General features: G+C 41.1%; 1 protein-coding gene across 1 annotated transcript in view; it reads left to right on the top strand.

Moving 5' to 3' along the window:
* Positions 1–14,759: 14,759 nt before the first annotated feature.
* The window catches only part of Naa35 (N-alpha-acetyltransferase 35), a 150,286-nt gene continuing 146,092 nt past the window's right edge, over positions 14,760–18,953 (top strand). The window contains exon 1 of the mRNA XM_071695047.1: positions 14,760–15,044. Coding sequence (XP_071551148.1) covers positions 14,986–15,044 — 59 coding nt within the window. The 5' untranslated portion in view covers positions 14,760–14,985. The remainder of the gene's footprint in view (positions 15,045–18,953) is intronic.

The raw sequence follows: 18,953 nt of genomic DNA, 5'->3' as shown, positions 1-18,953 counted from the left end.
AGTAAAATCAAAAGACAATAAACTGGTGATGCCACACATGGCAAGAAGGTGAAGCAGCCTTATTCGAACTGCAGAGAGGGCAGAAGTGTTAGGAGATGGTAATGTCAAACCGAAAGTAATTCAAGGAATTCAAGGATCGTGTTAGGGACTTGATATTACTGGAGTTGTGGAAACTAAGCTTACCAAAGAGATACGTTCTTACCTGTTCTGCCCGGAAGAGTACATGAGAGCAATAAAGGAAAGAGAATGTAAAGGAAGACAGGCATTAACCCTATTAATAAGAGAGACCCTGAAGTTTCAAAAAATACTTGAGGATGGCTCATTCAGACAATGCATAATGGGAATCGTAACTGCAGGATAGAAGAGCATTGTGGTGTAGTAGTTAGCGTTCCTGACCGTGACGCATTCACGGGCCGCCTAGGGCTGGTCCATAGTCAACCCAACCGTTCATCCACCCCTCGGGGCAGGTCGATAAAATAGGCACCTGGCTCAGGCTAGTATATATATATATATATATATATATATATATATATATATATATATATATATATATATATATATATATATATATATATATATATATATATATATATATGCTTTGTCGCTGTCTCCCGCGTTATATACATACCTATACATCTCAACGTATACATATATATATACACACACAGACATATACATATATACACATGTACATAATACATGCTGTCTGCCTTTATTCATTCCCATCGCCACCCCGCCACACATGAAATAACAACCCCCTCCCCCCTCATGTGCACGAGGTAGCGCCAGGAAAAGACAACAAAGGCCACATTCGTTCACACTCAGTCTCTAGCTGTCATGTAATAACGCACCGAAACCACAGCTCCCTTTCAACATCCAGGCCCCACAGAACTTTCCATGGTTTATCCCAGACGCTTCACATGCCCTGGATCAATCCATTGACAACACGTCGACCTCGGTATACCACATCGATCCAATTCACTCTATTCCTTGCACGCCTTTCACCCTCCTGCATGTTCAGGCCCCGATCACTCAAAATCTTTTTCACTCCATCTTTCCACCTCCAATTTGATCTCCCACTTCTCCTCGTTCCCTCCACCTCTGCCACGTGTATCCTCTTGGTCAATCTTTCCTCACTCATTCTCTCCATGTGACCAAACCGTTTCAAAACACCCTCTTCTGCTCTCTCAACCATACTCTTTTTATTACCACACATCTCTCTTACCCTATTATTACTTACTCGATCAAATCACCTCACACCACATATTGTCCTTAAAACATCTCATTTCCAGTACATCCACCCTCCTCCGCACAGCTCTATCCATATCCCACGCCTCGCAACCATATAACATTGTTGAAACCGTTATTCCTTCAAAGATACCCATACGTGTGGTCATCCACTACCCATCAAACCACTGGTATCCGCCTACCATGCAACACTGCAACCTGCTTTATCAACACCCACAGGCGGGACCGCAGGCAACGCTGCCAAGATGAAATGTCCACGACGGCATGTACTCACAGGAACAGATTCACTTAGTTGTATTCCAGCATTAGAAAACGGGGAAGATGTGCTTAGTTACCCAAACGTTTGACTGTTCTTCCTTGCTTTTGATAACTCTCTCTCTCTCTCTCTCTCTCTCTCTCTCTCTCTCTCTCTCTCTCTCTCTCTCTCTCTCTCTCTCTCTCTCTCTCTCTCTCTCTCTCTCAAGCTAGCGATACTCATGTCGCCATTCCTCATTTAAGTTCAACATCTGTGCATGAGGTCGTACTCCACTCTGTAAAAACATATATATACATCACACTACGGTAGCAAAGAGGGCAAGGAGAATGTTGGTCTAAGTCTGTGAGCAGATGTTTCATATTGCGTGTGAGAGAGCGTAAACTGCACGTGTTGCCCAGCGTGGTAAAGGGTGTGGTAGTAGTGGTATGTACATGATGATAGCCATGGACGCTAAGCACTTGTATAAAGAATGTCTTTAGGAGGAGCCGACCATCCTGTCCACTTTATACGCTCAGAGCGTACGGCCCTGACCACTGAGGGGGTCCTCATAGTCCCAGTCACTGTATGGCAGCCTTCAGAAAGCAGAAAATGGAGGCTCCAGTCACGGACAAAATTCATCATCAAGGTGGAGCCTTACCTGAAGTACAGATAATCATGAAAATGAGAAAGATGGGATAATGGAAACTATTTACGAATTTTGGAGGAAGTGAAAAACCTGTCTTTTTAAGATGTGCCAGGTCATGGTAACTGGGAAACATATGAGAAAGTAGAGAGTTCCCAAGCTTCTTAGTTTAGGGAAACAAAACAGTCATCAAAACGGCCCACCCTCGAGGTGCCAACGGCCACACAGTAAACATGTGACGTACAAGCTTGCTGGGTATTATGCGGTCTAGCCAGTGGTTGGGGGTACACAAGCTGCCTGCTCTCTGGAGCAAAAACCAAAGTAATACCTATAAAAGAGGGAAAGTGTACCAGCATTGCGGCGTAGGGCAAGACGGTCAAAATTTGAAGTTAGCCTAAAAGAGTTCATACGTCGGACTGTATTTGACTCAAGTCTGTGTAGTAAGGATGCAGAGCTAGAACCACCCCAGATGTGACAGCAGTCCTCCATGCAAGGACGATTCAATCCTTTGTATAAACAGAGCAAGTGTTCGGAAGAAGAAAGATAATTCGACATCTAAACAGATCTCCCAGCTTCTTTCAGACAGACTTAGCTGTTTCCATAATGTAGTGTTTCCAAGAAAGAGTGGATGTTACAGTAATACCAAGTTTTTCATTGAGTCAAGAGGTGGAATTATACAAACGACAAAGGAAAGACGAGAGCTTTTAGGAGTTTTCGATGGAGAGATGGTAGAGACTGGGTCTTGGAGGCATTAAACTGAACAAGATCTTGTACACCCCCTATATATCCAGTCCAAACCTACGTTTATTGAAGAAGCTGTCAAGACAAGATGCAGATCGAGTGAGAGAAGAATAATTGAAGGATGTGGATGAATGCAGTGTTGAGTCGTCAGCATATAAGTGCATCTGGTTATTTGTGGAAGAAGAGAAATCGTTGATAAGAAGGAGAAAAGGTGCAGAAGACAAGACATCACTATTGATGGAAAAGGTGGTAGGGGAGAGATTGATCCATCAACAACCACAGAGATTGATCGGTCGGAGAGGAAGCTAGATATGAGGGAGCAAAGTGAGGGAGGGAAGCCAAAAGAGGGGAGCTAAGAGATGAGACCCCGATGCCACACCCTGTTAAAAGCCTTAGATATGTCAAAGGCAACTACACATGAATCCCACATCACTCGTTATATCAGATCATTCTGAGACTAGACCATCATCAATATTTTGTTTCCAGCCATTCAACCAATTTCCTAATCACCAGAGGACAGCCCCGCATATACCACAGTAATCAACATTTGCTAGTTACCTTCGATGTGGAGCTTTTAGCGAAATGCATTTTGAAAATCAGAATGAAATCAGCTGCTTTACTTTCATCAAACATTTAAATGACAAGGTACTAGTATCATATATGGTAAACTGCACAAAAGAGGAACTTCAGTTTAAATGAATATGCAGTAACGGTGCATTAAATGAATGAGAACTGTAAGGTAGGTGGCAATATGTAAATGCAATATCATTCAAAATAAATATCATGCTAAAAAAACTTATGGGGCCCCACAAGCCTAAAACTCCCTCCACTCATACAAAAATGGGTCGTCATATTGTTTTTCATTGCGTGTGAGAACCTGTGTAGGTTTGAGTGTAATGTTGTAGAGTTCGTGTTCGTGTGTGCATATGCACGTTTATGATACCACGTGCACGTCTTTTCATGCACGTATGGGTCCGCGCATGTCTGTTTCTATACACACGTCTCTGTTTATGCGAACGCGTCCACGTGTGTGATTTACCACGTGACCAAGTATTTTGCACGTGTATGTCTTACTATTTTTTCCCTCCATTCCTGGATAGGGGGAGGGATCTTCACTCTTCTGGAGCATCATTTCCTAACCTACTTTATAGCTTTTGTAATCTTCCAGTGATATCTACTTTTACCGCACCTTTGTTTAGCGTAGCACCAATGCTTGCTATTCTGCACCTATGGAAACGCTTCTTAATGCGTCTAACGACTCTTTTCGTGTTTGGGAAAAGTCTCTTTATGTACTGAGAAGGAAATCCACGGGATAGATGTGTCCTGAACTGCGGAGGAAAGCGAGTGAAGAAATATCAGTGCTAGTACAGGAAATATACATTGCACCTGGGGCAGAATAGAACAGGGATAGAATAGGAGATACACATGGCAACAGGAGAAAGAGAACGGGATATCCAAGACAACAGAAGGGATAAAACAGATGTCCATAGCAAGAGAAAGTAGAGAACAGGGGATATCCACTGCAACATGAGGGACAGAACTGGGAATATCCATGGCAAAAGGAGATACAGAATAGGGGATACCTATGGCAACAGGGAGGTTAAAACGAGATGTCCACGGCAACAGGAGGGATAAAACAGGGGATATCCATGGCCACAGGAGGGAAAGGCCATGGAATATCTACGACAACAGGAGGGACTGAATGAAGGACATTCATGTCAACAGGAGGTACAGAACAGGGGATAGATATCCTTTGCAATGAGAAGGATAAAACAGGGGATGTTCATGGAAATAGAGGGACAGAACTGGTGATATCCATAGCAACAGTAGGGCCAGAACAGGGGAGAGCCATAGCAACAGGAGGGATAGAGCAGGTGATATTAATAGCAACAGGAGGGATAAAGCACGTGATATCAATAGCAACAGGAGGGATAGAAGCAGGTGATATCAATAGCAACAGGAGGGATAGAACAGGTGATATCAATAGCAACAGGAGGGATAGAATGGATTATATAATGAGCAACAGGAGGGCAAGAACAGGGGAGATCCATAGCATTGGAAAGGGGGGGGGGGGTGGATGGTATAACAGGTAATATCCATAGCAACAGGAGGGCATGAACAGGGATATTCATAGCAACAGGAGGGATAGAACATGGCATATCTATAGAAACAGGAGGTATAGAACAGGTGATACCCACGGCAAAAGGAGGAATAGAACGAGGGATATCAGTGTCAACAGAACGGATCATAAAAAAAAAAAAATCATCAAAAGTGTAATGTACATAAATCTTTTATTATGTTTGGCAATGTTGATGTATACATCACAGAAAAAAACAAATGAACTTAACTCTAAACTAAGAAATATGGACTCAGGTCCACATGTAACTGCTTTATAGTTAGTAAGACGGAAGCAGCTGATGAACCACTAATAGCTGGTCGTAGGAAGAGAAAGGTGAAAACAAATAATACTGGCAGAGAATAACAGATGGCCATGAAGTAATAACGAAAAATCTTCAAAAGTCAGGTGAAGGAAGAGGATTACTGATGTATATAACCAATAGTATCATATTTGATGAAGTTGATCTCATAACAAGCTATTTCGAGTATATCTGTGAGAGGTGCAGCCTGCTATGCGCTTCAGTCTATGGGAACCATTATAGCAACAAAGCACTGACTACTTGATAAAGTTGATGCAAGAGGTATGTGACCTGAGTGCGAAAATTTAATAGTTGGGGCTGTGTTAGGCATAGATGTAAACTATACATCCATACAGCAGGTCATGGACCGCTGTTTCACTCAATATATAAATAACACAAAGGATTACAATTAGTTTCCGTGGCAACACTCTCGACTTATTAGTTGCCAGTTGACGTAACTGTCAGACAAGAAAATTCAATGGAAAGTCCCCTTGGAAAAGGTATTCATGTATACCTACATTTTCAGTGTGACATACAAGAGCATGAAGACATACGAAAGAAATTTCTAATTTTGTACGACAAAGCTGATTAGGAGACTATGAAACAAAAATTACCTACCAGTTAGAGTGATTGTTTGGATTCTGAACGAAACATGGAAAAAAAGGGAGTAAATCTATAATTACATTTTAGGAGGTTATCAAGGAATGGGTCTTACAGGGGGAATGTAATGCAAAGAATACACAGAGGAAGAGAACTAATAAGAATTTGCCTATGAACAGGGAGTTATAGTGAGAAAGAAAGTGAAAACAGAGATTATAGGAGGTGTAAATTGAAACATTCTGATGGAAGTGAGAACATAAATCAACAGGAATATCAGAAAGCAGAGGGGGGTAACAAAAGTACTGGTCAGAAGGGAGACAGAACTCAGTGAAATTCATGGAACAACAGATAACAAGGAATGTAAGGGTTAACAAAAGAAAAAAAAGAGATGCAGTATTTTCAGTCTAAGACATGAACTAAGTCTAGAATACCAGATATATAAAACACAGACGAGACGAAACAAGTAAAGCGTGGAAATGATAAGAAGGATGATATCCTTACTGAATATCACGGTGAAGTTTTATTCCAGGAGGAGAAATAAAAGGACAATAGTACCACCTCGTATTAGTCTGTAGACTACTGTAAAAAGTGGTAGAATAAAGAAAAACACAAACAAGTCACTGGATCTGGATGCGCTCCATTGTCGGGTTGATTTAGGAAGTAGCAGAATCTCTACTTATGTATCTAAGTGATCCTTCAAGAAGCAGCAGGTTCCACTGGACTGGCGTATTGCAGACTTCACAGTCATCTTTTAAATGGACGATGTGAGTGAACCAAGGAATTTCAGACCAGTGAGTTTTATGAGTGTAAAACGTAAATAAGATAATTGAGACACTTGTAAATGGAAATGGTGAAGAGCTTGAAGATTTGTGCAGAAAAAGGACTAGCGATTGGGAATACCTGGTTTAAAAAGAGAGATATACATTAGTATACGAATGTAAGTAGGAGAGATGGCCAGAGAGCGTTATTGGATTACGTGTTAATTGATAGGCGCGTGAAAGAGAGACTTTTGGATGTTAATGTGCTGAAAGGTGCAACTGGTGGGACGTCTGATCATTATCTTGTGGAAGCGAAGGTGAAGATTTGTAGAGGTTTTCAGAAAAGAAGAGAGAATGTTGGGGGTGAAGAGAGTGGTGAGAGTAAGTGAGCTTGGAAAGGAGACTTGTGTGAGAAGGTATCAGGAAAGACTGAGTGCAGAATGGAAAAATTTGAGAGCAAATGACGTAAGGGGAGTGGGGGAGGAATGGGATGTATTTAGGGAAGCAGTGATGGCTTGTGCAAAAGATGCTTGTTTCATGAAAAAGGTGGGAGGTGGGCAGATTAGAAAGGGTAGTGAGTGGTGGTAAAAAGAAGTAAGATTGTTTGTGAAAGAGAAGAGAGAGGCATTTGGACGACTTTTGCAGGGAAGCAGTGCGAATGACTGGGAGATATATAAAAGAAAGAGGCAGGAGGTCAAGAGAAAGGTGCAAGAGGTGAAAAAGAGGGCAAATGGGAGTTGTTGTTAGAGAGTATCATTAAACTTTAGGGAGAATAAAAAGATGTTTTGGAAGGAGGTAAATAAAATCGTAAGACAAGAGAACAAATGGGAACATCGGTGAAGTGGGTTAATGGGAAGGTAATAACAAGTAGTGGTGATGTAAGAAGGAGATGGAGTGAGTATTTTGAAGGTTTGTTGAATGTGTTAGATGATAGAGTGGCAGATATAGAGTGTTTTGGTCGGGGTGGTGTGCAAAGTGAGAGGGTGAGGGAGAATTGTTTGGTAAACAGAGGAGAGGTAGTGAAAGTTTTGCGGAAGATGAAAGCTGGCAAGGCAGCGGGTTTGGTTGGTATTGCAGTGGGATTTATTAAAAAAAAAGGAGTGACGATGTTGTTGAGTGGTTGGTAAGGATGTTCATTGTATGTATGGTTCATGGTGAAGTGCATGAGGATTGGCGGAATGCATGCACAGTGCCATTGCACAAAGGCAAAGGGAATAAAGGTGATTGTTCAAATTACAGAGTTATAAGTTTGTTGAGCATTTCCTGGGAAATTATATGGGAGAGTATTGATAGAGAGGGTGAAGGCATGTACAGAGCATCAGACTGGGGAAGAGCAGTGTGATTTCAGAAGTGGTAGAGGATGTGTGGATCAGGTGTTTGCTTTGAAGAATGTATAAGACATACTTAGAAAAGCAAATGGATTTGTATGTAGCATTAATGGATCTAGAGAAGGCATATGATAGAAATGATAGAGATGCTCTATGGAAGGTATTAAGAGTATATGGTGTAGGAGGTAAGTTGCTAGCTGCAAAGAAAAGTTTTACCAAGGGTGTAAGGCATGTGTATGAGTAGGATGAGAGGAAAGTGATTGGTTCCCAGTGAATGTCGGTTTGCGGCAGGGGTGTGTGATGTCTCCATGGTTGTTTGTTTATGGATGGGGTTGTTAGGGAGGTGAATGCAAGAGTTTTGGAGATAGGGGCAAGTATGAAGTCTGTTGTCGATGAGATGGCTTGGGAAGTGAGTCAGTTATTGTTCGCTAATGATACAGCACTGGTGGCTGATTCGATTGAGAAACTGCAAATGTTGGTGACTGAGTTTGGTAAAGTGTGTTAAAGAAGAAAGCTGAGAGTAAATGTGAATAAGAGGAAGGTTATTAGGTTCAATAGGGTTGAGGAACAAGTAAATTAGGAGGTAAATTTGAATGGAGAAAAACTGGAAGTGAAGTGTTTTAGATCTCTGGGAGTGGATTTAGCAGCGGATGGAACCATGGAAGCGGAGGTGAGTCACAGGGTGGGGGAGGAAGCGAAGGTTCTGGGAGCGTTGAAGAATGTATAGAAGGCGAGAGCGTTCTCTCGGAGAGCAAAAATGGGTATGTTTGAAATAATAGTGGTTCCAACAATGTTATATGGTTGCGAGGCATGGGCTATAGATAGGGTTGCGCGGAGGAGGTTGGATGTGGTGGAAATGAGATGTTTGAGGACAATATGTGGTGTGAGGTGGTTTGATAGAGTACGTAATGAATGGGTAAGAAAGATGTGTGGTAATAAAAATAGTGTGATTGAGAGAGCAGAAGAGGATGTATTGAAATGGTTTGGTCACATGGAGAGAATGAGTGAGGAAAGATTGATAAAGATGTGTCAGAGGTGGAGGGAACGAGAAGTGGGAGACCAAATTGGAGGTGGAAAGATGGAGTGAAAAAGATTTTGAGCGATCGGGGCCTGAACATACAAGTGGGTGAAAGGCGTGCAAGGAATAGAGTGAATTGGAACGATGTGGTTTACCGGGGTTGATGTGCTGTCACTGGATTGAACCAGGTCATGCGAAGCGTCTGGGGTAAAGGATGGAAAGTTTTGTGGGGCCTGGATGTGGAAAGGGAGCTGTGGTTTCGGTGCATTTCACATGACAACTAGAGAGTGAGTGTGAACGAATGGGGCCTTTGTTTTCTTTTCCTAGCGATACCTCCCGCGCGCATGGGGGGGGGGGGGGGGTCCATTTCATGTGTGGCGGGGTGGCGATATGAATGGTTGAAGGCAGCAAGTATGAATATGTACATGTGTACATAGCGGGGGCTAGAAACCCCCCCTTCCTTGTATTTTAACTTTCTAAAAGGGGAAACAAAAGAAGGAGTCACGCGGGCAGTGCTCATCCCCCTCGAAGGCTCAGATTGGGGTGTCTAAATGTGTGTGGATGTAACCAAGATGAGAAAAAAGGAGAGATAGGTAGCATGTTTGAAAAAAGGAACCTAGATGTTTTGGCACTGAGTGAAAGGAAGCTCAAGGGTAAAGGGGAAGAGTGGTATGGAATGTTTTGGTAGTAAAGTCAGAGGTTGGTGAGAGGACAAGAGCAAGGGAAGGAGTAGCACTACTGAAACAGGAGTGGTGGGAGTATGTGATAGAGTGTAAGAAGTAACCTCTAGATTAATATAGGTAAAACTGAAAGTGGATGGAGAGAGATGGGTGATTATTGGCGCATATGCACCTGGGTATGAGAAGGAAGATCATGAGAGGCAAGTGTTTTGGGAGCAGCTGAGTGAATGTGTTAGTAGTAATGATGCACGAGACCGGGTTATAGTGATGGGTGATTTGAACGCAAAGGTGAGTAATGTAACAGTTGAGGGAATAAATGGTGTACATGAGGTATTCAGTGTTGTAAATGGAAATGGTAAAGAGCATGTAGATTTGTGTGCTGAAAAAGGACTGGTGATTGGGAATACCTGGTTTAAATAGAGAGATATACATAAGTATACGTATGTAAGTAGGAGAGACGGCCATAGAGCGTTATTGGATTACGTGTTAATTGATAGGCACGCGAGAGAGAGACTTTTGGATGTTAATGTGCTTAGAGGTGCAACTGGAGGGATGTCTGATCATTATCTTGTGGAGGCGAAGGTGAAGATTTGGAGAGGCTTTCAGAAAAGAAGAGAGAATGTGGGGGTGAAGAAAGTGGTGAGAGTATGTGAGCTTGGGAAGGAGACTTGTGTGAGGAAGTACAAGGGGAGACTGAGTACAGAATGGAAAAAGGTGAGAACAAAGGACGTAAGTTGGGGAGGCATGGGATGTATTTAGGGAAGTAGTGATGGTTTGCGCAAAAGATGCTTGTGACATGAAAAGTGTGGGAGGTGGGCAGATTAGAAAGAGTAGTGACTGGTGGGATGAAGAAGTAAGAATATAGTGGAAGAGAAGAGAGAGGCATTTGGACGACTTTTGCAGGGAAATAGTGCAAATGACTGGGAGATGTATAAAAGAAAGAAGAAGGAGGTCAAGAGAAAGGTGCAGGAGGAGGAAAAGAGGGCAAATGAGACTTGGAGTGAGAGAGTATCGTTAAATTTTCGGAAGAATAAAAAGATGTTTTGGAAGGAGGTAAATAAAGTGCGTAAGACAAGAAAACAAATGGAAACATCGTTGAAGGGGGCTAATGGGGAGGTGATTACAAGGAGGAGATGAAGTGAGTATTTTGAAGGTTTGTTGAATGTATTAGATGATAGAGTGGCAGATATAGGATATTTTGGTCGAGGTGGTGTGCGAAGTGAGAGGGTTAGGGAAAATGATTTGGTAAACAGAGAAGAGGTAGTAAAAGCTTTGCAGAAGATGAAAGCTGGCAAGGCAGCAGGTTTGGATGGTATTGTAGTGGAATTTTCCAAAAAAAATGGGGGTGACTGTGTTGTTGACTGGTTGGTAAGGTTATTTAATGTATGTATGACGCATGGTGAGGTGCGTAAGGATTGGCGGAATGCATGCATAGTGCCATTGAACAAAGGCAAAGGGGATAAAGGTGAGTGCTCAAGTTACAGAGGTATAAGTTTGTTGAGTATTCCTGGGAAATTATATGGGAGAGTATTGATAGAGAGGGTGAAGGCATGTGCAGAGCATCAGATTGGGGAAGAGCAGTGTGGTTTGAGAAGTGGTAGAGGATGTGTGGATCAGGTGTTTGCTTTGAAGAATGTATGAGACATACTTAGAAAAGCAAATGGATTTGTATGTAGCATTTATGTATCTGGAGAAGGCATATGGTAGAGTTGATAGAGATGCTCTGTGAAAGGTATTAAGAATATATGGTGTGGGATGCAAGTTCTTAAACGCAGTGAAAAGTTTTTATAGAGGATGTAAGGCATGCGTACGAGTAGGAAGAGAGGAAAGTGATTGGTTCTCAGGAATGTTCGTTTTCGGCAAGGGTGCGTGATGTCTCCATGGTTGTTTGATTTTTTTATGGATGGGGTTGTTAAGGAAGTAAATGCAAGAGGTTTGGAGAGAGGGGCAAGTATACAGTCTATTGTGGATGAGAGGGCTTGGGAAGTGAGTCAGTTGTTTTTCGCTGATGATACAGCGCTGGTGGCTGATTCGGGTGAAAAACTGCAGAAGCTGATGACTGAGTTTGGTAAAGTGTGTGAAAGAAGAAAGCTAAGAATAAATGTGAACAAGAGCAAGGTACAGTAAGGTTGAAAGGTACAGTAAGGTTGAGGGACAAGTCAACTGGGAGGTAAGTTTGAATGGAGAAAAACTGGAGGAAGTGAAGTGTTTTAGATATTTGGGAGTGGATTTGGCAGCGGATGGAACCATGGAAGCGGAAGTGAGTCACAGGGTGGGGGAGGGGGCGAAAGTTCTGGGAGTGTTGAAAAATGTGTGGAAGGCAAGAACATTATCTCGGAAAGCAAAAATGGGTATGTTTGAAGGAATAGTGGTTCCAAAAATGTTATGTTGTTGCGAGGAGTGGGCTATATAGATAGAGCAGTGTGGAGAAGGGTGGATGTCTTGGAAATGAGATGTTTGAGGACAATAAGTGGTGTGAGGTGGTTTGATCGAGTAAGTAATGAAAGGGTAAGAGAGATGTGTGGTAATAAGAAGAGTGTGGTTGACAGAGCAGAAGAGGTTGTTTTGAAATGGTTTGGTCACATAGAGAAAGAGAGTGAGGAAAGTTTGACAAAGAGGATATATGTGTCAGGTGGAGGGAACGAGAAGTGGGAGACCAAATTAGAGGTGGAAAGATGGAGTGGAAAAGATTTTGAGCGATCGGGGCCTGGACATGCAGGAGGGTGAAAGGCGTGCACGGAATAGAGTGAATTGGAACGCTGTGGTATACCGGGGTCGACGTGCTGTCAATGGATTGAACCAGGGCATGTGCTGCGTCTGGGGTAAACCATGGAAAGTTTTGTGGGGCCTGGATGTGGAAAGGGATCTGTGGTTTCGGTGCATTATACTTGACAGCTAGAGACTGAGTGTGAACGAATGTGGCCTTTGCTATCGTTTCCTGGCGCTGCCTCGCGTGCATGCGGGGGGAGGGGGTTGTCATTTCATGTGTGGTGGGGTGGCGACGAGAATGATTGAAAGCAGCAAGTATGAATTATGTACAAGTGTATGTATGTATGTATATGTCTGTGTATGTATATTCATGTATACGTTGAGATGTATAGGTATGTATGTGTGCGTGTGTGGACGTGCATTTATGTACATGTGTGTGTGGGTGGGTTGGAAAGGATCACAATTCTGCGCGTGATCAAGATATTCCTATGAGTCCACGGGGAAAATGAAACAAGTTAAGTTCCCAAGTGCACTTTCGTGTAATAATCACATCATCACGGGAAACACAAGAGAGAAATTTAAGTCAGTTGATATACATCGAAGAGACGAAGCTAGGACGCTATTTGGTAAACATGTGTTTGTCCAAATCACATGTTTACCAGATGGCGTCCTAGCTTCGTCTCTTCGATGTATATCAACTGATTTATATTTCTCTTGTGTCTCCCCTGATGATGTGATTATTACACGAAAGTGTACTTGGGAACTTATCGTGTTTCATTTTCCCCGTGGACTCGTAGAAATATATATATATATATATATATATATATATATATATATATATATATATATATATATATATATATATATATATATATATATATATATATATGTGTGTGTGTGTGTGTGTATGAGTGGATTTGACGTTCTTCGTCTGTTTCCTGGCGCCATCTCGCTGAAGCGGGAAACGGCGATCATGTGAATTTTGCAAACTTTGTTAACACCCACCTGAGTAAATCCTTCCTAATGATTGAAAGAGATTTTAATCTACTAGCAGAGTGATCAGATAGATGGCAAGTGAAGTTTAATGTGGACAAGTGTAAAGTTATGCACTTTGGAGACAAGAATGTACGTTACGACTACAAACTATTCGGAAACTCTCTAACTAAAGTAAATGAAGGAAAGGACCTTGGAGTTGTCATTAGCTACAATTTGAAATACACTAAACAGTGTCAAGCAGCAAGTTAAAGCGGTAACTAAATGTTTCATAGACAGGAACATTAGATTATAAGACACCAGAGACAATTCTCACACTTTATAATTTTCTTGTAAGAGCACACCTTGAATGTGCAGTCCACTTTTGGTCCCCAAACTAAAAAAAAAGATGAGGAAAAATTAGAGCAAGTACAAAGACGCGCGACATAATTGATCCCATTTTTAGAAATCTGACTTAAAAAACGTAGACTTCACGGCAACTTAATCCAGGTGTTCAAGATTCTGAACAAGTTCGATAAAGTACACTGCAAGTATCTTTTCGAAATGCAAGAAAATACAGTCCTTGGACAAATGGAATAAAACTAAACGCTAAAAGATGCAGTACGGACGTGGGAAAAATGAATGAGTTATCGTCAGACGTAGTGAATGCTAAAACTGCAAATACCTTCAAAAGTCGTTTAGGCAAATATTTTATAGATTCAAGTATACTTTGAGAAAATCGCTAGAAATACACGTATAAACGACGGCGGTAACGGAGACAGTAGTAGGCCAATCTGCAGCAGCGGGGAATCGGTGATAGCTTTAAAAAAGTACTTAACGGAATCACATTTTCTTGTCAAGTTAAAATCTTTTTTCCGACAACCCAGTCGTGGGCCAATCAGGCCTCTTGTTGTCTGTCTTTCTCATTTAAACTCACATAAATTATGATATATCATATGATGACCGAAAGCTTCATGTGAGGGTGGGTACATTGTTTACTGGAGTCCAGGATGGTAAAGTTAACTTTTCAGCCTCTGCTGAATTTTAGAAGAAGCAACCTCGTCATTGTTAAGGTCGATGTTACTGGATTTTGTATTAATGTTCTTTTATGCATGAACCCAATTGTTTTAGTGATTGCTGAAGTCTTTTGGGATTACTTCTGATTTTGTTTACAGATGTCCATTGTAGCTCTGTATATCATTCTTAAACAGTATCATCGTTATAAAAGATGATAATGTAATGCTTTTTAATCCTTTCTTTCGTGATGCATTGTAGTTTGATATAAATTTTCATTGAATACATTAAACCAGTCTTAGATTTTTCATGATAATTAGTTACACTTTACAACACGGATTTACATGTAAAGTAACTTCCGCAAGTGCAACTTCAGTCATGTTGGTTCTATCCGATATAGCTGTACAACATTGTCATTTCACAATGTCTTTTTCATTATAATTCATGTGATACATTTCATTTAGTTACCAAATAGATACATTCGGAATTTGTTTTTTCTAAGGAATTCGACAACACCAAAGCTCAAAAGTGTAAAAAGAGAAAATACAAGAAGAATCACAGCCGTTTCTAAGGAATCGGACATTAGAGCTGGTGGGGGCAAGTGTCGATGTAAACATTGAACATGGCAGCAAGCAGCGCAGAGACATCACTTGAAAGAAATGATTTTACTCCTAGCATCAGGTATGTTCATGTTATTCAAATTAGAAATTCCATGTTTTTATAGGAAAACCCACTAGGACATCAGAATATAATTTTTAGAATTATTGTTACCTTACAACGCCCCACCTGCTTGGTGCGTTTACACGCCCCATGTCATCGTGTTTCAGTGGTCATGGTTTTCGTTATATTATATTATAGAGAAAACTAGATAATCGTTATGAATATGTCACCAACGGTTTATTAGGGATTAAGTCGTAATTCCTCTAATGATACATATGCACTCCGCTCCACCTTTTTAATCATATCATTGAATATAATCTTACAGGGTTATTGAATTGAAGATAGAAATGGCATATTTGTGATGGAAGAATGATTTCTTTACCTACTAATTGTAATGACTATCCAACCGATCCACAATCTCAAGTTGAGGGGAGGGCTATACAAATCATAGAAATCCAGAGACTAAATAAAGAGTTAGTGTCCAAATATCGCAGCCAGATTAACATAGGTTAACTATATCTACCCCATGTTGAGATATTCACAGATACTCAGCTCTGGATAGTTTAATAGATTCTCTTTTAAGTGAAAGTTTAAAGTTTGCCATTTAGTAATGGTCAGGAAGGGTAATATAGTGAAGGGACATCTATTTTAGTAAAGGAATTTTAAAGCAAGTGGTACCAATTGATTCCTTTCCTTTTTATCTGTTGTTCCGTTTGCTCCCTTAAGGTGGTTCCCCACAAAGTGAACAGAGCTTTGAGGTATAGGGTAATTATGAGCTAAAAGCACATCATATCAGCTCTGCAGAGTGTAAGGAATCTATTTGGTACCACATTCGTGAAAGTCCATTTTCTAGAATGTGTGCAAGGCCCTTCACAAGTGATATGTTATGTGGATGGCACACAGCATACATCCACTTGGTGTTCTTATGAAATTCCAAATAGATTTATAGGGTTTTTAAAGAGTTTACAAACTGATTAAAACTGACTAGAATCTCATCAAAGTGTCATATAGGTGTATTATTTCATCCAGTTTCTTTTCACAAGCTTGACTTTTCACACGCCAAAAGACTGAAGTATATCATATGCTTTATATGAACTTATTGCCGGGTATGTGCTATACTATGGACAATGAGGTCATATCAATTACTTCATGACAAAGAAACTATTATGTCATGGTTCACAAATAAATGCCAAAGCTCAAAACTAGTGTATAGTACGTAATCACAACCTTGACACACTTGGTCCATCTTGAAGTGCAGCAAGTCGCATGATTGATCAGATATTTCATTATGATTTTATGCAAAAACTTTTGTGGATGTAACCAAGATGAGAAGAAAGGAAAGATATATATAATGTTTGAGGAAAGGATTGTGGATGTTCTGGCTCTCAGTGAAACAAAGTGCAAGGGTAAAGGGAAAGAATGGTTTGTGTATGTCTTAGTGGTAAAGTCAGGGGTTGGTGGGGGGGCAAAAGCTAAGGAGGGGTAGCAGTACTGCTGAAGTGGGAATCATGGGTGTGTGTAAAAGAGTGTAAAGAAGTGAGCTTCAGACTGAAGGAAAAAATTAAAGTGGATTTTCCAGAGATGGATGATTATTAGTGAGTGTGTCAGCAGTTTTGATGCAAGAGACCAGGAACTATCATTGGTTGATTAAAATATGAAGGTGACTCGTTTGGCAGTTGAGGTTATAACTGAGGGGTATGGGGTGTTGAGTAATGTTAATGGAAATTAATAGCTTGTGGAGTTGTTTGCAGAAAAAGGTCTGGTGATTGGGAGTACCTGGTTTGAAAAGAGGGACATACACAGGTATACTTAGTGAGTTGAGAAGATGGTCAGCAAACATTACTGGATTACATACCAAGGGACGCCAGTGGTGTAGCAGTTAGCATTCCCAACCTTGACGCATTCACAGACTGCCCGTAGTTAAGCACATAGGTTCGAATTCTGGTTGCAGCATTTGGTCCACAGTTAACCGAGCTGTTCATGCACTCCTAGGGTTTGGTAGATAGAATGGGTACCTGGCTCAGGCTATGATATATATATATATATATATATATATTTTTTTTTTTCATACTATTCGCCATTTCCCGCATTAGCGAGGTAGCGTTAAGAACAGAGGACTGGGCCTTAGAGGGAATATCCTCACCTGGCCCCCTTCTCTGTTCCTTCTTTTGGAAAATTAAAAAAAAACGAGAGGGGAGGATTTCCAGCCACCCGCTCCCTCCCCATTTAGTCGCCTTCTATGACACGCAGGGAATACGTGGGAAGTATTCTTTCTCCCCTATCCCCGGGGAAAATATATATATATATATATATATATATATATATATATATATATATATATATTTTTTTTTTTTTTTTTTTTTGCTTTGTCGCTGTGTCCCGCGTTTGCGAGGTAGCGCAAGGAAACAGACGAAAGAAATGGCCCAACCCACCCCAAACACATGTATATACATACGTCCACACACGCAAATATACATACCTACACAGCTTTCCATGGTTTACCCCAGACGCTTCACATGCCCTGATTCAATCCACTGACAGCACGTCAACCCCGGTATACCACATCGATCCAATTCACTCTATTCCTTGCCCTCCTTTCACCCTCCTGCATGTTCAGGCCCCGATCACACAAAATCTTTTTCACTCCATCTTTCCACCTCCAATTTGGTCTCCCACTTCTCCTCGTTCCCTCCACCTCCGACACATATATCCTCTTGGTCAATCTTTCCTCACTCATTCTCTCCATGTGCCCAAACCATTTCAAAACACCCTCTTCTGCTCTCTCAACCACGCTCTTTTTATTTCCACACATCTCTCTTACCCTTACGTTACTTACTCGATCAAACCACCTCACACCACACATTGTCCTCAAACATCTCATTTCCAGCACATCCATCCTCCTGCGCACCACTCTATCCATAGCCCACGCCTCGCAACCATACAACATTGTTGGAACCACTATTCCTTCAAACATACCCATTTTTGCTTTCCGAGATAATGTTCTCGACTTCCACACATACTTCAAGGCTCCCAGAATTTTCACCCCCTCCCCCACCCTATGATCCACTTCCGCTTCCATGGTTCCATCCGCTGCCAGATCCACTCCCAGATATCTAAAACACTTTACTTCCTCCAGTTTTTCTCCATTCAAACTCACCTCCCAATTGACTTGACCCTCAACCCTACTGCACCTAATAACCTTGCTCTTATTCACATTTACTCTTAACTTTCTTCTTTCACACACTTTACCAAACTCAGTCACCAGCTTCTGCAGTTTCTCACATGAATCAGCCACCAGCGCTGTATCATCAGCGAACAACAACTGACTCACTTCCCAAGCTCTCTAATCCACAACAGACTTCATACTTGCCCCTCTTTCCAAAACTCTTGCATTCACCTCCCTAACAACCCCATCCATAAACAAATTAAACAACCATGGAGACATCACACACCCCTGCCGCAAACCTACATTCACTGAGAACCAATCACTTTCCTCTCTTCCTACACGTACACATGCCTTATATATATATATATATATATATATATATATATCCCTGGGGATAGGGGAGAAAGAATACTTCCCACGTATTCCCTGCGTGTCGTAGAAGGCGACTAAAAGGGGAGGGAGCGGGGGGCTGGAAATCCTCCCCTCTCATTATTTTTTTTTAATTTTTCCAAAAGAAGGAACAGAGAAGGGGGCCAGGTGAGGATATTCCCTCAAAGGCCCAGTTCTCTGTTCTTAACGCTACCTCGCTAACGTGGGAAATGGCGAATAGTTTGAAAGAAAGAAAGATATATATATATATATATATATATATATATATATATATATATATATATATATATATATATATATATACATATATATATATATATATATATATATATATATATATATATATATATATATATATATATATATATATATGA

The sequence above is a fragment of the Panulirus ornatus genome, chromosome 4, assembly GCF_036320965.1.
Source record: "Panulirus ornatus isolate Po-2019 chromosome 4, ASM3632096v1, whole genome shotgun sequence".
NCBI lineage: Eukaryota > Metazoa > Arthropoda > Malacostraca > Decapoda > Palinuridae > Panulirus > Panulirus ornatus.
This window is presented reverse-complemented; position numbering and strand designations above follow the sequence as displayed.